Raw genomic sequence first — 20,485 nt, 5'->3', positions numbered from 1 at the left:
TTAGTGGAACAAAATGAAAAATGTTATCTGTTTTTAAAAAAACAAACAAAAAAAAATATAAAAACAAAGCAAATCTTTTCAAAATTAGGCATTCTTTAGGTTTCTCACTCTGCAGCTACATTTTCTCCCTGTTTAAAAGGTCTCTTATGTAAGATTATGAAGTACAAAATGAGTATCTGCTGGGATTTGATTGCTCATCAATACCAGTGACTCACTGATTACTAAATGCTCTTGAATTTAGTTATTTAACTTACTTGTCAGCCCACAGCCTAAGCCAAAGGTGCAAAAGCAACATTTAAATATATATATATTTTTTTTATCAGTGCACACACGGAGCACATTTAAAGTGCGTTACATTATGATTTATGACGTGCAAATAATGCCCACTAATCAGTTGGCTTACTCGTATTTCTACTGTGAAAATTGAATCTTTATTTTGTTTATTTTTTAAATGTTTGGCAGTTTTTCTAACCATTACTGAAAGCCGTGTGCTTGGGAGGCTTAATGACTCAGTTATAAAGATATCCTTTGTAGTCCACATGGTGTATATATAGACACAGGCATCATGCACGTCATTGGAAAATACTGTAGATGCTGACATATGCGCAGCTGCACAGACACATACACAAACAATGGCAATTATTGCTCACAATCGGCAAACAAGCTTTTTCAAACTGTAATAACACTTCCAAACAACAATTACATCGGCTACTACAGTCATGTCTTACAAATCTCGAGCTTGTTAGCCCCCGTCACGATAACATGACAAAGCTGTGTTTCTCTTTACTCGACGCCTCAGTCTCTTTGTCTGGCGTGTTTGCCTATTGTTCTTTGCAGATTAGAACGAGCCCCACAGTTTTGATTACAGCTGCCCCACTGAGTTACAAAGTCTACCCGCCGTGTTTCTATATTTAACTTGTTGTGTGTTTACTGCCACTCACTGCACCATGCTTCCTCTTCCAGAGTCGGATCCGCAGGATGTGGAACGACACGGTTCGGAAGCAGACGGAATCTTCTTTCATGGCGGGAGATATCAACAGCACCCCGACACTCAACCGTGGTGAGACCTCCCTCTCTATATTTCTTCCTCCATTAAATCACACTCGCTGAAATTCTCAGACACACGTGACGCGCATACAGATTTACAGCATTTAACAAAGAAAATAGAGAACGGGAGTAGCGTGGACAGAGCCGTTATTCTTGGGTGTTAAATATGAACATAAAATGATATGTACATGTTCATGTCCTTAATGTGCTAAGATCAACTTTTAATGCTATTTGCCTTTTAGCTTTCCGGCAAGCTGGCAAAGAGCAGTCACCGGCAGCAACAGTTTAAACTGAATAACAAAATGGTTAAAGGCTGGTTGGTGATGGTTTGCAGTGCAGTGGCAGCTGCTTGTCAGTAAAAGCACTTAGCAGCTGCAGACCTACAGTATATTAAGCTCAGCTGCTATATTTTGTGAATATGTGTTAAGTTCGTCTAAGTGAGTTCACGATCCTGCATGAATTTCTCAGATGAGCTAATTAAGCAGATTTATGTGTAATCAATTAAAAGGAAAAAAGAGGCGGCGAAGACACTTGACTACAACAGTTATCGTCCAGAATGATTTTTTGACTTTCCTTTGCCACGAGAAAAGATTGTGAAGACGTTCCCAGGCAATTATTGCCGCTCAACAACCAAGAGACATTTTTTAATTTTCTTTTTCCTCATTTTACTTTGTAAATTAGACAAAAAAAAATCACAAATCACCAGCTGTGTGATGTTTTTTTTAGACACACGTGCTCCCACTTTTTGTGTTGCATTGCCAAATCTTGTATATTTGTGCTATATTCTCCTTTTAAAAATATATTTCCCACAAAATAAAAAAGAAATAGACAGAAATCTTGATATCTCTGTCCCAGTTTTCAACTCTTTTAGCTATTCCATGAGATCGATTTCATCCAGACACACATTAGTGATGCATGCAGTCCCCTCCGAACTCCAAGCAGCACACGAAGAGGGCAAGATCAAATATTTAAGACCTGAAGAAGTAAAAAAAAACAAAAAAACAGAAGCATGCATGGAGTCACTGATTGTCTCAGCCTAAGCAACTGGTGGCGTCACTGCCGCAGCAATCAGTGACACTGAGACGATCAAGGTTGGCTCAGGTTCAAGATTGGTTTGGGGAGGCAGGGTGGGGTGTTGATCATGACACAGAGGCAGTCGCTAAATCAGCCGTCACTCTCTATGCTAATTTCATCCATTTTGTTTTTAATGAACTGATTAGCGTGTGAGCGAACAGGGGGTAATTATTCTAATTGAGGAGAGTGACAGGAGCAAGGCAGGGGGTGAGGAAGAGGTGAGGTGTGCTGCGAGTGAGCTGGATGGATGAAAGGTGGATGTGCGTGTGTGTTTGTGTGTTTGGTGGGTCGCTTTCTGGGTCTTTTCTTCAAGACAGAGCAATCACCAGGCCTGGAAGAGACACACACTATGTGGATCACTCTATGGTGCTCTGTCAGAGACAAACAACTGTGCTGTGAAGCCTTTATTTTCTTCACTTCTCTGAAAAGTTTGGCAGAAAGCGGAAGACAAAAGGGAGCACGGGAGACGAAAAGAGAGATGTAGAATAAGACGCTATCATGGAGGAGTAATTAAAAAGGCAGAATCTGGAGGAGAGATGCTGCGTTGTTATCACTGGCATCTCAGATCTCTTTGATTTCCCCACTTCACTTCTCTATGAACCGCAATCTCTTCCTGACAATAGTAATCGGTCCCGGGAAAAAAAAGGCCTGCAGTATATGCGCATACACACACGCAGAGCCTCCGATGATTTGCCTTGCCCTACTTTTCCTCCACACTTAAAGCGGGTTTCTTTAATTTTCTACAGGATATTCCTGTGTGGTGCACACAGACAGCTAATCCCAACTAATTTGGTGGTGTTTGGACAAAAAAAAAACTGGCACAAGGAGCTGAGAAAATGTGGTTGAACGCAGCAAAGCAAGCCAGGGAATGAAGAGAGAGGGGTTTGTGTGGCACGCCAGAAAGATGGACAGAGGAAGTGTAAGAGGAGTGGAAATGACAAATAAATAGCTGTGTGTGAGTGCATATTTTACTTTTCTAGAATTCCCTGCTCCCTTTCTGTGTGATGAACGGGTTGCAGGGGACCTGAAGGTTGCACTTTGCCTTGGACGACTCTCCGTCATGCTGTCCTATTTTTAATTTCATGGCATTTCTGTTCAAGTTGCCTCAGGCCGGAGCCATACATGGGCTTTATACAACATTCTCAGTGTGCCATTTCTTTGAATTATATTTGTCTTGTAGTGGCATTCACGTTTCAGTGTGAAATTAACTGTTTCAATGGCTGCACCCTTAGACTACATAATGGCATGCATTACTAGTCTCTCCCATCTGACTGCATTGTCAGATGGAAAAAACAAATAGCAACGCTCTAAACAGTACCTTTCCCCTGCAATTGTATTTTTACTCAAAGGTTACAATCAGCAGGCATGAACACGGTGGAGAACACTATGAAATGCATTACTCCATAAAGCACTGGCATAACAAAAATAGCCCCATCTGAATAAACAGTAAATATTTTGGTGATTCCAGATGTTATTAGAGTCTGCAAATGTGCATTTCAGAATGTCACACCTATTGTGTGCCATGTTTCTGTGCTTACTTTGCATACGTTTGGGGCAAATTTACGATTATTTTTATGATGATGTTTGTACTTTAAATGTTTGTGTCTTGCAGCAACCATGGGGAACCACCTTCTGACAAACCCAGTGTTACAGACTCGCTCTGGTACCTCTCCTTACAACACTCTGCTGGCTGAAAGCTTCACCCCGCCCTCGCCTGGTGTCTTCAACTCTACTGGTTAGCTCCTCGTGAACACTTCGCCGTGTGTGTGCAGTTTCGTTGCTGTATGTGTGTGCGTAGAGTATGTGCTCAGCTTGCTGTCCTTCTGTCTGTTACTCTGTCAGCAGTTTGGCATGGTGTATACATCCAGTGTGTGCGTGCATGTGTGTCTCTGTATTTTTTTTGTTTTTTTTATCCAGACTATGTAGCTGTCAGACAGATTCACTAGGCTGAGCAGAACAGAGCCAAACAGTGCCTACAGCCTAACCAGCCATCTGGTCAGATCTTGAATCTTCATGAGAACAGCCACAAATTGATTAGAAGTTTAGCTACAGCTGTGACTGCCAAAATCTTTAGGATGGTTTTCGCTTTCCAGTCAGAAAAAGTCGGCTTAAAGCATGCTGGCTGCTGAAGGCGAACAGACAGCTCTGTGAAAATGAACAGTCCATCTGGATGTAGGTTGTTCAGGTATCTCTGTATTTACGTCCTTGCTTCTGTTTCAGAGTGGGACTCAGCCTAATAGCTGTGTTATTGCATTGCGGTGTTCTAGCCCGGCTCTTTGAATGCCAGTAGCTGCAGAATAAGACATGTCTTGTTAATTGCTCCACTATAGTACCAATATTCACTTGGTAACTGAGAAGTATTACTGTGTGTAGCTGTTTCCTGCGCACCCGCAGAGTATCAGCCTAAGTGTCTGAGGACTGAAATTTAAGGCGGCGTTTCTTTTAAATATTTTAAAGCCTCTCTGCACAATACGTCAAGGCTGATGGCCACAGGCCTGGCAGCCAAGTCATTTTTAGAAGAGAGTGGTAGAGGAGAGGGAGAGCACTTCATTAGAATGTCTAATTACCCACACCACCATCGAAGAAGAACGTTGATTAAAGTCGTACTACACATTAAATTTTAAAAATGAACACGCTTCTCACTTTTTTGTGTGACTTTTGCTTTGCTGAGCTAGTGATATGGTGGGGGGGGGGGGGGGGGGGGGGGGGGGGGGGAGAAAAAAGCACCATTTCTTTGGTGTGTGGAAAGGAGTTCATAAAATAAACATTACTGCTACTGTACAAGCTTTTGTATGAATTATGTATGTATCCAGGTATCACTGACAATACTAAATAAATATCCAGAATATTTTTCTTGAACTTAGATGTACGGTAAGTGTTGGAGGAAGGTGTCAAAAAAAACGGGACTAAGTCTGCATAAATCAGAGGTAATGTGACCGCGGATGTGTTTGGGTGTTTGGCAAGAGTTGGTTGGTGTTGAGAGCGGGAGAGACAGAGAGAGGGGGGAGGGATGGAGTAACAAGGATGCTTTTTTCTGCCACCTATGTTTCCCTTTTAGAAATGTTTGAAAAACAAGTCAGTTGCATCAGTAAAAAACAATTGCTTAATACTGCCTTTTATTTTATTCACCCCACATGACTTTCTCTGCAATGCACAGGAACCTTTCGTGACCCAAGTAAGTATAATGAACGTTTTTCTTGCCTCTCTAGAATTTGATTCGCAATGAAAAATAATAACAATGGTAATAATAATAATAATACGAAAACCCTTTGTCCTTTTGTTTGGATCCAGAGACTACATTATCTAAGCCCCGTGACCCGTGTGGAATGGAAACCCTGCCCTTGAACGGTAACTTCAACAACAGTTACTCCCTGCGTGGTGGCCCAGCGGGTGGAGGTGGGGGCAGCTGTGACTTCCTAAGTGGTGGGAGTGGAGAAACTCCCCCACCCATCTTTAATCCCCGCAGCTCAGAAGCTCTGGGAGGCGGAGGCGTCCGAAGAAACCTCTCTGATGCTGCGGCCTTCGAGAAAATGATCATCTCCGAACTTGTGCACAACAACTTGAGAGGTGGTGTTGGAGGAGGAAGTGGAGGAGGTGGAGGTGAAGTAGGGGACAGAGTGTATGGCAGCCTGGCCAGAGGACATCCTCACGGTGGAGTTGGTCGGGGTACAGCAGCTGGGCCGGACCAATCTGCGAGTATGGACGAAGAGGAGGACTTTCTGAGAGAGGGGCGGCAGCGTACGCCACAGGATGTAGAGCTGCTGTATAAAGCTCTGGAGGAGCCCCTGCTGTTACAGCGTGCCCAGTCAGTCCTTTACCAGAGCGATCCAGAGGAGTCGGAGAGCTACACGGCCGACCTCACAGAGAGCCTGGGCCACAGTGGCCAAAGTGCTGGCGGGCAGGGAGGCAACAGAGCGCCTGATTCTCCTGCCCATGACTCCCTGTACACCAGCATCACCAACCTGCGAGACTCACCCTACCCTGACAGCAGTCCTGAGCCCCTGGAGGTGGTGCCCCGCTCAGCTCAGCCCCCGGAGGAGCTGTACTACAGCTCCGGGAGGCCTGCCCTGGGCTCTCGTGGGGCCCCAATGCAGACCTTCTACCAAGCCCCACCTCGGAGACCAAGTGGGGAGGGACACCAGGCCCAAGAGCCTGTCCACAATGAGGGTGATGGACAGATGCAGCTGGTCACCAGCCTGTGACTGGAGGTTAAAGAGGAAGTTGGGGACTAATGTGATGGCCAGAGCCTCCTCCTAGCCCATCTCTCTCTCTCGGGTCTCTCCACTTTCTGCTTGTTTGGTTGCCTTTCTTTGTCTTGACTTTTATTTAACTAACATATGAGCAAACAAATTGACTTTCTGGGGGATACATGGCTGACTCTGCAGATGCAAGCTTTATCTTCAACCCTCCCCAGTCTTATGGAGATGAGGGATGGGTGTTTTTCCACAGAGTGTTCATCGGCTCTGTCTAACCCCAGTCGTCCCCAGTTCTTCTGGTACCCTAAGGCCAAGTCCAGCACTCTGAATGTACCAACCCACCCCCTTTACCTTTTGGATTTTTCAAAACTTTAGAAACTTTGTTAAAGCTTTTTTTTTTTTTTTAAATGTAATTTCTCTTCGAGCCTGCCTCCGGAGATGGCGATATCATTTTATATTTTATCTCAATTCCCCATTCTTACCATCCATAGGTCTTTTTCAAGTCATCATTTGATAGGAGTAGTTAGCTGTGGAGACAGGGAATATAGTACACTATTATAATCTAAAATATGTCACACAGAAAGCTCTTCATTGTTGCCAAAAATATATTTTATTGAGCCAGAACAGAAACTAGAACATTCACAAGGCAAACTCACGCACACATATATACTTTCACCCATCTACAAGTGCTCATTACTGAACATCAAAAGTTAAAAAAAGTACCCCGTCTAAGTAAAAGGGAGCAAGAGCTTTTGTTCCAAGCAGGCAGGGGGAGCTGATTTAGGGTAACTGCCTTCATTTTTGCGTGCTGTGAATTGACAGCTCTGTACAGCGGCGGAGTGGAGGTAAAGACAGAGACTGAGGAGGCACTGCACCACCCCTCCAGAACAGGAGACCCTGCACCCTTAAGACTGGCCAGTCCTCTCCACTGTTCTCTTCGGTCGTTTGCTTTAGGCATTTTGAAAAGTTAAATGACTGTCTTGCTGTTGTTTTGAACAGAGTATTCAATTTGTCGGTCTACATCCTCGAGGGGCTGCGAGTGCGGATTGGTATTGCCCCCCTCCCCTTGTACTTTGCTGTTAGAGCCTAGCCAGTTGAAGTGAACTCGATCCCTGTGCGGTGCTGTGACAAGCAAGACTGTAAATGTCACAATCGCACCGGCCGACCAATTGGTATGACCGTGTACATAGGAACAACACATGAATCTACTTTATTCCTACTATGTAAATAGAGACACCAGATGATCAAAAGCAACAAAAAGTAATAAATACTATGAGAAATGACTTCTTGTACTGCAACAAACTGACAAAAGAAAAAAATAATAAAATGTTTTGGAGTTTGTGACCTGAATGATACACTCTATCTCTCTCCCCCATTGCTTGATCTCTCACTCTCTCGCCGTTCCAGTAGTGTTTCACTAAAATTCCCTAGTGATCAAAAGGCAGTGGTAGAGAGAGAGAGAGAGAGATTAAGATGTGTAATAGGTTTTATTTATACAAATGAAAAATGGAACAAAAAAAAAAAAAAATCCTGGCACAATTTTTATGTGATATAATCCATTACATGTTGTTAATGTTTGACCTTTGACATTCCCTGGGTGGAATTGGCAAAGGCAGCGGGAGTGGGAGGTGCGGGGCAAGCGAGATAGATGTTGTCAAATGTCATTCTGTGCCTCACAAAGCACGATAAAGCATTGTGGGTGAACGACAGCATCCATAAAGTGATTTGGTTTGTTCTTGTATTATTTGGAAGATATAACCAGATTACGTACTTTTAACAACATGGGGTTTTAGCATGTATGATAATGATTTGCATTCAGAGAATATTGCATTTTGCTGTTTCTTAAAGATAGTTTCAGCATTACTCCAGAACCTAATGTGACAACTCCTTATTTTCCTGTGTGCATGTGTGTAAGTGCGAATGTACCCGGGAGCCTGGGTGTGTCTGATAAGTGTCTGGTTTGTGAGCGCGTGCGTATGTGTGTGTGCGTACACATTTGAAAGGCTATTTTTGTGACTTGACTTGAATGCACATCAGAGAAGGAGGGATACTCATCTCAGAGAGCTGCCATTACTTTTCTGCCTCAAATGGAAGTTGCTCTTACCGCTGCGTTCGGGTACAAGGAGGACAGGAAAATTCAGACTGCCTCGAGAGACAAGAGGCAACACTATAGCATGAAAATGACAAGCAGGGTTGACCGATCGCGAGGAACACGTTTCCAATATGCCACCTTATGCAAGCAAAATGAGCTGTCTAGGGAGAGCCACTTGTGAGACTCCTTTCATCTGGCTGAAATCTATTTGACCTTTTAAAAGGAAGAGTTTCCTTTCTTTTACCCTTTATTTAAAAGTATTTGTTATGGTTTATTTATCAGATTATATATCTATGGAATATTTATTTACATTGATTTATTCATGGCACTCTTTAACTATTGCCTCCCAAACCTGCAGCTACAAAAGAGTGGGATGTGTGGATACGACGTGAGCAGAAAATAGATGCATCCACTGCAGTGTGACATTTGGCTAGGGCCTGAGTGTCCCACTTCTAAGAGAACCCAAAGGACAGCTTTTTAGCTAAGGCTCCTGGGGCTGAAAGCGAGCAAGAGAGGGGGTTAAAGACAGATAAGGGAAGGGGATTACAAGGATTTGCCGCCGTTTTTCCTTGCTATTCTGATCATTTGTGTAAGTAACATTGTATGGGACACAGATCGTGATGAGGCTCAAAGGAAAAGGTTGCGGTATCATCACTTGAGCCATAGGGGAAACATGTGCAATACTGGTCTGATGACACATGCGTCACTTGGATTTGTAGCTTCAGAGCTGTCGGTTTACAAATGAAGAGACAATATGGACATGTGTTCGGCTCTGCTGCAGCGCGGGACTTGTGGCTGAATTAGCGGTGGGGGCTCGGTATCATAGTAGCACTCACTGGTCAACTGAGGACAACTTGAATGTATTTTAACAAGCAAGACTGAAGATAAAACAATTCACTCCAGGGTGGAAGTGTTAATGGGAATCTCAAGATGGCCATCATTATCCTTATCCTCTTTGTTCTCAACACCATCATCATTAACTCCATCCTGCTCTCATTGTGTTTGATATAACTTGCTGATGCTGATCTCCAGTGTTCAGCTGGGACTCGCCCCATGGGGAAACGCTGTTTAGACAGACACTCCCTTTGCGAAGAGGAATGTGCGTCACCTTGGGCCTGCTTCTCTCTCTTTTTTCTTTTTCTTTTTTTTCCAGCACCTCCCAGTGCCCTCCCCCCAAAACTCATCCACATTTTAATATCAATCTCAGTGGACTCCATTAGTGCAGCACTTCTTTGAGAGTGTTAATTTGTTTTGTCAAAAGCTTTGTTTATCCCAGATTAATATCTCAATAAACAGTGGAGGGCTGCACTGCTGTAAATGATGGTGATTATACAGGAGAAGGTTCGCGGCCCACGCTGTCGGATGGAGGCTCTCACGATGGGAGTTTCTTCACCATTCAAAGCCCTTCAAAGCTCTGATTACAATAATAACACAGTGGGTACTAATTTATTGTTGTGAACTCACTCTCGCTCACCTCCATTCTCTTGTTTTCTGTCTAGATTTGCAAACCTTCCATGCCAGTGGCAGGCCTGACGTGTGAGCTTTAGTGGTTATGTGGGAAGTTGTTTAAAAGGTTGGATGCCCAACCTTTGACACAGTGCTGTTTCACCCCTGCAGCTTGTGCCATTGTTCAGTCTATCATTAGACAGCGGTCCCAGCGGGACTTCAGTCTGTTCACTCACAGTTGACCCATTCACACGCAGACATTTTTGTGTGGACCATATCACACCAGGAGGGCGGTACAGAAGCGGCAGGACAGCGGTGTGTGAATTCAACAGCGCCAGAGGAGCAGAGGGTCATTATGTCTGCAAAGACTGGCCCGTGAGGAGGACTGAGGAGGGACAGCATCAGCAGAGATGTCACAGATGTCACAAATATATAGCCATAGGCGGTGAGAGAGGGAGGGACAGCTGGTGAGGGGGGTTTGCGGTGAAGGCTGTGCAGGAGCGTATCTGGAGATAAGGAGATGGATGTGCTACTTTGTTTCAGATTGCTTTCTGACGGTGGTTTGCAGACCAGAAGTTATTACTTTATGGTTTAAATTGATCAAGCTGGCATGTCAGATCTCAAGTTCATTCATAAAACAAATCTGCCTGTGATGGAAAGAAAGATGATGGGATTGTTTGATCTAACGGATGCTTCCTTTAACAAAAAAAAATGTGAAAATGAAACCACTGCCGCATCAGCCAATTAAAGCACGATTTTTACAGTGCCTGCAAATGCACCATGATTTTCCTAAAGAGATTTTTAAAGAGCAAATATAAACAAATCATAAAGTAGTACTATTTTGTTATTGATTTCTTCTTCTCCACGTGACTCCTTTAGAGTAGTTACTAAGACTCTTTAGAGGTATTGGATAAACACAATAATGAACTTTTGCTCTTTAACTTTTGTGTTGAGTATGTGTCTGTGGAGCTGTGCCAGCATTTCAGGAAAGTTCTGATCTTTAATACACAGCGTGGTACCAGCAACACCCGGGGCTCCTGGACAACAAGGGTTTCTCCAAACGATTAAACATGCTGAGATTATAGGGTTCAAGATTAAAACAATTGACACAGCTGGAGCAGGCTGAATCTGTCTTTTTCTTTCTTGCTTGAGGTTTGGGGGGAGTTGAACAGGTCCTACATGCACCTGCTCATGGCTGTAGTAATCTCAATCCATGATCATCCATGGGACAGGCCAAAAAATTCAGCCCCATGTGGTGTCTGTCATCAGATGTATAATATCTGGCTTCAGTGGATATGGATGGGATATCCTGATGATCATCTGAGAGCTGTATTAATTAGCTCAGTACAATGGAACTTGGTCAGTATTACACATACCTGAAATGCTTAACATTAAGGAGGTAAATCATTGGGTGCTAGTGGTTATTACATAGCAAGCTATATGGCAGAGTGAGCACTGACATTGTGCCATGTGGGGTTCTACATATAGCACCATATCTAGAGCTTTCTGTGATTTTTCTATGAAATGGATAATTTAATATGTACTGCTGAGACATTTGTAAACTGAGGTAAATATAACACTTTGGTTTTCTTTTAGGAATCATGTTCATTTGTCTTATTTGAGTTTTGTTTTCTCACACTCATTGCTTTGATAGCTGTTTGGGCCAAAGGGGATGATTTTCTGTGAGTGTTTCCATCATTGCAGGTCAAAGCGACCTTGTATCAGCACATATTAATAAAAAAAACCTATTGAAAATATACACTGTTCATGCTTGAAGGTTTCTTGGGGAATCTCTTGAAGGAGCTGTACTGTGGTGCACACTTGTGTGTATGTGGTTGTGCACTGATGCACACCATAATTGCTTCTGTACTTGTGTATGTTCCAGCGTGCTAAAAGGGGTAACCAGCAGAGAGAAATTGTTATTAATCTTCCGCTTTTCTATATGCATATAAACTTCAATATATGGTTCAAACTGAAAATGAAAAGATGTCTTTAAGCACTAATACAGCGGCTATGTTTTATTCATGGGCTATCTTGCAGGTTGCAACAATATTGTGCTGTTCATTTGAGAACCAGAGGAAGCAGGGGATTGAAGCCAGGCAACCCAGCCCCTTCCTGAGTCAGCTCCCCTTTGAACCACACAGTATGTGCACACCATTTGACCTGGTGGCTGGCATGATGATTTTGTCAAATGCTGCTGTGTCCAAAGCATATTTGTGAATGATCAAAGACATGCAGAAAGAAGCAAGCTGTCAGTTTAAGGGGCAAAACTCAGACTCCTGGTGTTTGGACAGCTGCTAATAAATGTCCTGAGGACTGATCCTATATTTGTCTGCAGAGAGCAAGGCTTTGTTGCACTACAGTAACCCTGAGTGAGTGTTACCAGACTCCAGTGGTGCTTTAAACCATTTCATACGTATGTGTATGTACATGCAGACCAGTGGGCATACTTGCTCTGCTAGAGCCGGCTTTACAAAGCATCAGTCAAGGTTAATTAATCATACAGTGTGGTGTGATCCCTGATGTAATCATTTAATAACTGCAGTGTGAGTATAGATTACTGACTTTTGAACGCAGCACCGTTTGCTGCCAGCAGTCTAGTAAGCCACAGCAGCACACAACATTAGACAGCCTTTAGCACACTCCAGAGCCAACTACACATTGTGATCAGCTACATCTGTCAGGTATGACACACTTAAGTGTCTGGGTTATTGCAGCCCATTTACTGCAGCTTCTCTTAAGCCCACTTATCCCCAATGTGTGATCAGTGTTCAGCTCCTACTGAGCTTTGTTTCCTGACTGGTTATAATCCTTTTCACAGTGAAGACTCATTGGTGACTAATATCCAATGATTATGTGCATCCATCCATAATTATAACATATCTGCAACTTTATCTTGGCCGTTACCTTTTTTTCTTACATCATACTGTATGTCGTAGATGTATGATGACCCACCCCCAACCAGTCCACCCATCTGCCCAGCCCCTACCTCGCTCCTGTCCTTTCAGTGAAACTCCCTGAGAGGGGGACGCTCTAAAGCCTCGACCATTCAATCACCCTCTTTTCACTGTTGCTACAGTAACACTTTCACACACTAACATATCAAACACGAGCAACAAAGCCTCTAACCTAGCCACACTCACTTCCTGGCACAAAGTCTGTCTGAAAGGTAAAAAGAGGCTTTGTCAAGGTCATTGCACATTTAGAGAAGCTTAAAATAGAGTCCGATATTGACAAAACAAGACTCACAGCAGCTGTCAGCAGATCCCGGGAGATAGTGAAAAGAGATGTATTAAGTTCAGTCTGAACTGCTCTGTGTTCATGCGTTAGTGTAATTACTACCATACATCAAGCCACAGGGGCAACCAGTTGTTTAAGTGCTGTAACATACAGTATATAACACTTAAATTATCAAGTGAAGTGCAGCGTGCTTAATATCCCTGTAGTGGTTCATTACAAATCAGAGCACTATGTTAGAAAACAGTGTTCAATCCAAAAAACCCACAATGACTGCACTGCCACAGCACTGTGACGGAGGCTTGATCTATTGAAGAGCATTTTTAGCTCCACCCACAGTTACGGATCATAGAAAGGTCATACGTCTAAATATCTTTTGATGGTGATGGAAGTTAGAGCAATCTGAAATACACAAGCATTAACTGTGTTGCCATTACTCAACAAAAGTAATATAACTTGTAAATTGCTACCGTTACACCAGTGGCGCAGGACTCGTGACTATTTACTGCCCCCTTGTGGTTTAATGCTGAAAAGTGTTGCTTTGAATAGGAAACCAGGAAAAAACACTCAGTGAAACAGTCAAATCCAAGTTAAAATTTATTCCACACTTGAAGGACAAGAAATTTTTTTTTTACATGAATGTTAAGGCAATTATCACACTTAAACTAACCTATGCAAAAATGACAATAGTTTTTCCAAAAAAAAAGGGAAGAAACTTATAATTTCTGATTAAAATGTGCAGGGAATAAACTAATGCAAAATAAGCTATTATTCAGAATTTGGGAATAGATACTGTGACAGAACATGCAATGATAGTAGAGGAAAGGAAAGCTAACTAATATAAACTCAAAAAAAGAATATATATATAGAGAAAGACACAGAGCAGGCTATGCATTATGATAATTATCATTATAAAGCCACTAATTATAATCATTTATAATATAATATCATTTAATTTTTGGTGGCGTTATACATATTTATATGCACTTTAATAGTATACTTGTATTATACCGTTATATATCATATTATTACTTATTTATTATATAGATAATGTTAACATAGTGTTGTCCCACTGTTGTATATGTGGTATGTTTGCTAGCATCTTGGTCCACCCATCCTTTGGTCAAGTCAAGCTGTTAAAATAACAAGTAAAAATCTCCCACTGTGCAGTATTTTAAATTAATCTACTGTCTTCCATTTTATTCATCAAGCCATAATGTAATTGTTCCTTTACTTTTACCAGTTTGTGCCAGTTATTGCTCCTCAGAAAGGAACGGCCCTAATGAATATTATCTGATCGGCTGTATTGAATTATTACCTAAATTTGTTTATGCAAATGAAAAAAGATATGCACATTAAATACTTTTAAATGTAATGTAATCACATAACACAGTGAGATCATATATATGTGTGTGTGTGTGTGTAAAAAAAACCCCACATATATATGTCTGTGAAGGTTCTCAGTCATCCAGGTCATCGTAGTCAAAGGAGCTTGCAAAGAAAAGGATTCACTCTTTCGAGGATGCCAATGTTCACATTTTGGACAGAGAGGACAGATGGTTTGAAAGAGGAGTGAAAGAAGCCATCTATGTCCACTGTGAGCGACCATCTTTGAACAGAGGCGGTGGTTTACGACACCAACTCTCTGCCATCTATAATCCAGTTTTGAGATCCCTTCCCAGACGCCTTAACGCCCACTCACACCCTGGGCCATCTGACCTCAGGAATTCGCATGATAAGGTGGGGCCAGGTTTCACAATGAACTCACCCGAAACTCTGGCTGATTGGGACCCACACCCAGTTCCACACCTTGGCTCAGGCGATTAGAGGATCATCAGGGGGTCCTTTTGTCCCTCTGTGGGGGGACACTCCCACTAGGGTTATATCTGGGACTCTCCACCATTTGACCTTAGAACTGAAGAAGCCTCTCGGATGAGAGGTGAAACGTCTTCAAGTAACTTAAAGAAGTCCAGACGCTTTTCTTTGCAAGCTCCTTTGACCCCACATATATATATACTTAAAAAAAATAAAATAAATAAATAAATATATATATATATATATATATTTATTTATTTTTTAATTTATATTAAATTTATATTAGCTATTTGTAACTAATATTCGGCTAAAAATATATTGCAAGTTTGTACTTTGCAAAAAATATTGTAGGTTGAAAGTAATCATTTAAACAAAATGCTGGACTTGATCCCAAAGGTAATGCAAGCAAACATACATATAGTGTGACAACGTCTTATAATAATTATTATTAAAATAATATATGCATTATTATTATTATTATTATTATTATTATTATTACTATTATTATTATTATTACTATTATTATTATTATTATCATCATTATTATTAATATCATTGTTGTTGTTGCTATTGGTTACTTCCTGTTCCTACTTCTTGTATTTCTTGTGACTCCACGTCAGTGTTCTGCAACAAAAAAAGAAAAGAAAAAAAAACATCTCTTAAGATCAACAAAACAAAAAGAGGATATAATAAAAAAAAGTACAAAGGAATCTTCCTCCTCACCGGTACAGCTGAGCACCTGCTGACTCCGTCTCGGTCAAAGCCAGCCTTGTTCGCCAATGGTCCGGCTTCACCTGTCATGTCAAAACTGGAAGTGTTGGAGAGAAAGAGAAGGAATAAAGACGTGAACCTCTTCCCAGTTACAGCACAGCTCACTTTCTGAGCGGGTGTCAGACAAGCTCTGATGTTCAGCATGGCCTTTTGACATTTGGGATGTGTAGGCAGAGACCTGTTAGTAAAGTTAGTCCCGACAGTGGAACATATAGCAGCAATAGGCCAAATTAAACAAGGTATGAAGGAGACTGGAAATTGGAAAATCACACAGATTTCTTCTCGGTCATAGTTACTATGTGAGAGCTCGGTGGCAGCGCAAGCAAGCAAGTCTCACCATTTACTGGTTAGCAGTGGTTGTCCTTCAGTCTCATCATGTTCTGCACGATTACCAGCAGCACCTCCAGTGTCCAGTTCGCTGAAGATGAAGAAGCATTCACAGCCATTATCAAATGGGCGTGATAAACCCTCAGGGTAAGCTACTCAATTCTCTATAAGTGGTGCATGTGTATGTATAAATGTTGCAAAACTGTCTGTTTTTTCATCTTTATTGCCGTTGGTTACATCGTTTTATAAACGCATGATGGCATGCAGTTTAAATGTATGCTGGTTATTATTTTTGTATGTTACTAACACCTTTGATCATCATAACATGCAAACAGCCTGAACCGAGGCTATTACAATCTCTTAAGATCTAAAACAAGAGACACAAATGTGTTTTGCTTTGATTTAAATCATCACAGACTTACCTAATGTTTTGTCCTTTGTTGCGATTCACCCCTCCTGGTTCTTTCTTGAAGTTCCTGAAGGAGATAGGGGTTATGTAATAGTACACACTGAAGGGAAACATAAAAATATGATAGAAACTTGCACCCAACCAGAGACAAAAGTGTACCTGTTCATAGAGCGGTGATGAGAGATTCTGCTAACATTGTGGGTACTGATGTCTCCACTGCAAAACAAATAATAGATAAGGATGCCACAAGAAAAAACAGCATTTACTTGACATAAACCTCAAGAACAAAATAGGCTCTAGGCACAAAAAAAAAACACAAAACCCAATTCTCACTTTTTAGTTAGCTGAATTCTCTCTGTGCTCAAGTTGCGGTCCACGCTGGGGGATTGAGGAGTATTGACATCAGCCTCAGTGCTATGCAGACAAAGGTAGCTTTTAGCACATTAGAGTCTAGACTTCACATTGTTATAAGAAAGCACAGACACAGATAGTGTCTGGACTGAAAGAGGATTAAAAAGAAAGTTGTAGTGGATAAAGTTTTAATGCTAAAGTGACAGGCTAACCTTTGAACAACTACACATTCAAGTGCAGTGCCTTGCTCATTATCTATACGCTGTCCAGGGGAAGGTCTGCAGAAGAGAAGAATGGCAAAGAATAAACAACAAAGTATCAAAGAACAATACAAATACAAAACAGAAGCAATAATTAGAGCCTGATAGAAATTCATTGTCACCAGGCTGTGGTAAAACTTCACTTCCTTCATCGGGTCTTAAAAGAAGCATTTTCTAAATTAACACTGGTGACATCAACGGGCATCCAGTTTAAATGAGTTTATTTAACATTAAGTGTTAAATAAAGTACAATGATTATTGTCAATGATGTGGCACTTTTTAACTTTTAATATTCATTCATTTTTATATGTTAAGTTGGAGGCACTGAAGGGGATTAACTACCTGTAACACAAATACATTCACATACTTTCTGGTAAGCAGGTAAACTGAAACATGCAGTATGTTAAAAGTAAGACAGACCTAGTTTCTTGTCCCTCTCCTGTCTTTTGGAGACAAGTCAGTAGGTACATTATAAACCCAGAAACACTGGCTTCACTGTGCTGCTGCCTGAACAAAAAGAAGAAGCATAAAAAAAAGTTATTAATCTTTGCAAAACATTATATAAGTTAATCTGTAACATGGCAATAATAATTTGATTTTTCAGGCCATAGAACTCACTCCAGATGTGCTTTCCAGTTGCGGAGAAGAAGACCAATCCCAATTATGATTATGATTATGATTATCCCTAGAATGGCTGGCAAAATGTAAACTGTATTGACACAAAACACTTGAGTTATAATTCATTCACATCCATTTATAGTACTAACAACAGCTATGCAATAAAGCAATAAAACGAGCACACGGGATCCACTCACAGATGAGGGTCGGCAACGCCTGTGACTCGTTGGGATCGGTCTTAATTGGAGCTGTGACATCAGCTTAAGAAAAGGAGATGATTGATTTTGTGCAGTATATTATGTAAACATGAGGCATATTTTTTTTTAAAAATTTGAAAAAAATTATTAATGTATTCTAGTATAAAAATAGGTTGCCTTACCGATAATTTTGAAATAGGTGTAGTGTTCTTTGACAAAAGGCTTTCCCTAAAAAGAAACAGAGGAACGAGTTAACATTTTAGATTTACCCCTAAACAGGACTTTCTCTGATTTAATTCATACAAGTACCTTCCTCAATCCATCAGGAACTATGCTTTGAATTGTGATGTCTCTGCACTTCACTGTCGTCACTGAGTTGTTGTCCATGTGCACAACTTCAGGTGACAACCCAATGGAGGGTGGATTCTGCAGTTTAACATGGCCAATATTTGTCTGTTGGGAAAAGAAAAAGAAATAAACGTCAAAGGTGAAAAGTAACAAAGTACAAATACTTTGTAACAAAGTACAAAATACTTATTACTTATATTATACTGTTACAATTTTCAAGTATACTTTGTGTATTAATATTTCTGACCCCTTTTTACTTTTACTCGTTACATTTTAACACAAACACCTGTGCTGTCCACTCCAAACATTTTCAAAACAGGCTTGTTACTTTACGTGTAACACATTTGAGGGAAATTTTTGTTCCCCAGCACTGCACACCCACAATCATTAAACCAGTCTGATGGGAAAAAGACAATTATATTGGTGTAGCTATCACACAGGGATTTGGGGAATAAATATATGCAATTTATGCATCATTTATAAATCTACTGGACCTTAAATTAGAAATGTTGTGATTCTTTTCTCCTCACTGCGCCACTACAAGCGATTTGAGGGTTCCCCCATCTCCCGAATCCCACTGGAATCCCCGCCTATAGTCACTGTTCTGTTTATGTATGGAGGCAAAATAAAAAGAAAAAAAGTTTGCATTCACATGTACTAATATTTATTTATTTATGTATTTATTTATTATTCAAAGACCTGCGTTTTATTTTCTTACTATGAGTACATTTTACACTTATATTACGTATTTAACACAGATCTGTGTATTTCTACAAAACCAAATAATATCTGTACTTTTGCCCCCTCTGATGAAAGTTTCGCTGCCTTTGTACGTAAAGTAGTGGTTTACACATTCACTTCGCAAGCTTGGAGGTTCGGCAAATCAAATAGATCTACCTGTTGTGGTGCATATTTGTAAAAGGGAGAAGCCTAAAGTGCTTTCACTTAAAGTCTGAAAGAGGCCAACTTACCCCGTTGTCGTAGACATAAATCTTACTTCCCTCGGGAAGTGATCCATGTTTGAACGTGAATCCATCGAGGGTTTTAATGTCGGCACAAGAAGCGTTTATCTGATGACATGCTGCGAGACAGTAATTAGGGAACCGTAAAGTTAATTGTTAAGCAAGAAGAAAATGAAAAGCAAACGGAAACATTAAGTAAAGAACCAGGAAACGATGACGCAGATGTTGCGAGAAGAAAAAAGAGTGAAAATAAGATATTGATTATAAAGAAATACGTATTTACAATGCTGCATCACTTACCTAATGATTTCCCGGTGAAGAATATAATTGGGAAAATCAGGCAGCTTCTAGTAAGCATTTTTCGATGACAACCGAACCTAAAGCAGGAAGTTCGTACAAGGAAATTTGAAAGCTCAAAATCGAAATTTAACCAAGGACAACTATTTTAGAGTTAATCGCTGGCGGTGCCTTAAAATACACACAAAATTTATAAAGGCCAGACGGGGCTTTTTGTATATTAGACACGTACCTTCAAAAAATCTTCTCGATCGCTTTGTGTATAAACAGGAAGTTCTAATCGACCCGTCGTCCACTTTTACACTTCGAACAACACTGTAGACCAACTTTAAACCACAGTACAAGTTGCCATCAAGTGCGAGATTTACCAAGACTATTCTCTGTCCTCACTGCTGGCCACTGACGTCAATAGTGAGTGTCAGAACCATTATCCAGGATGAAACAACAAAGATCTGTGAGTGTTTCTGGAAGATGGCCACAACTGATCATGCGTTTAGTGAATACCTCAAACAGCAGAAACCTGAAAAATAAGGAACAGGAAGTGGAACCATCATGGGTGGACCGGCCCCTGCATTGCATCACCATTCGAGAAATCCTACGAATGGCAGGAGAAAGCTGAACTGAAAGACAGCACAGACACGCCAATCATGGCAGCATAGGAACAACCTCTACAGGCCGTAATGATATATGAAGCCTGACCAGAGATAGCAACATCAGGAAGAAGGAACACAAGAAGCTAGAGAAATACCAAGGGCTGGGAGAAAACTAGACAAGATGTGGAACATGAAAGCAACAGTGACTCCAAAATAAGAAAGTGCTCATGGTCATGGTATTGAGATTTCCAAAAAAAACAAACAAAAAAACCCCCCAAAAAACAGAGGGGGATTTGTGTTTCTAAATATATGCAGTGATTGAGGGGTCTAAAGGTCTTCTTCTGTGTCTGAGTGTAAAGTCAAATAACTTATAGTTCAGCTAAAGGTGTTAAAGCATTTTTTTTTTATGTACGTATGGTTATTTTTGAAACTTTTTAGCTCTTAC

The 20,485-nt window shown here is 41.0% G+C and overlaps 2 protein-coding genes across 5 annotated transcripts in view; one reads left to right on the top strand and one right to left on the bottom strand.

The window, feature by feature from the left end:
* The window catches only part of adgrl1a (adhesion G protein-coupled receptor L1a), a 116,546-nt gene extending 104,941 nt beyond the window's left edge, over positions 1–11,605 (top strand). For all 3 annotated transcript variants that reach the window (XM_087839871.1, XM_006791313.2, XM_087839872.1), the window contains 4 exons: positions 964–1,060; positions 3,734–3,856; positions 5,279–5,296; positions 5,413–11,605. In XM_087839871.1, coding sequence (XP_087695997.1) covers positions 964–1,060; positions 3,734–3,856; positions 5,279–5,296; positions 5,413–6,323 — 1,149 coding nt within the window. In that variant the 3' untranslated portion in view covers positions 6,324–11,605. The remainder of the gene's footprint in view (positions 1–963; positions 1,061–3,733; positions 3,857–5,278; positions 5,297–5,412) is intronic.
* A 3,609-nt stretch (positions 11,606–15,214) lies between these two features.
* Positions 15,215–20,281, bottom strand: LOC118454204 (uncharacterized). Of its 2 annotated transcripts, XM_035908002.2 has the most exons (15): positions 19,680–20,281; positions 19,451–19,527; positions 19,160–19,269; positions 18,150–18,293; positions 18,023–18,068; positions 17,841–17,903; positions 17,644–17,734; positions 17,446–17,532; positions 16,978–17,043; positions 16,748–16,828; positions 16,574–16,630; positions 16,428–16,481; positions 16,016–16,096; positions 15,631–15,715; positions 15,215–15,531 (listed from the first exon to the last, which is right to left on the bottom strand). In XM_035908002.2, the coding sequence occupies exons 2-15, from the start codon at positions 19,506–19,508 to the stop codon at positions 15,475–15,477; spliced, it is 1,080 nt and encodes a 359-aa protein (XP_035763895.2). In that variant the 5' UTR covers positions 19,509–19,527; positions 19,680–20,281; the 3' UTR covers positions 15,215–15,474. The 2 variants fall into 2 exon arrangements, with proteins under 2 accessions (XP_035763895.2, XP_087695988.1); XM_087839862.1 differs by having other exon boundaries at positions 15,215–15,715.
* Positions 20,282–20,485: the final 204 nt, after the last annotated feature.

The sequence above is a fragment of the Neolamprologus brichardi genome, chromosome 4 (genome assembly GCF_056152115.1).
Source record: "Neolamprologus brichardi isolate AB-2024 chromosome 4, ASM5615211v1, whole genome shotgun sequence".
NCBI lineage: Eukaryota > Metazoa > Chordata > Actinopteri > Cichliformes > Cichlidae > Neolamprologus > Neolamprologus brichardi.
This window is presented reverse-complemented; position numbering and strand designations above follow the sequence as displayed.

What these genes read in the sequence shown, in the direction of transcription:
- LOC118454204 (XM_087839862.1), bottom strand. Translation starts at nt 19,508, where the DNA reads ATGCTTACTAGAAGCTGCCTGATTTTCCCAATTATATTCTTCACCGGG. An exon ending in TTTATGTCTACGACAACGGG is followed by an intron (nt 18,294 to 19,159) that starts GTAAGTTGGCCT and finishes TTTTCCCAACAG; the next exon opens with ACAAATATTGGCCATGTTAA. An exon ending in GAATGTGTAGTTGTTCAAAG is followed by an intron (nt 16,829 to 16,977) that starts GTTAGCCTGTCA and finishes TTGTCTGCATAG; the next exon opens with CACTGAGGCTGATGTCAATA.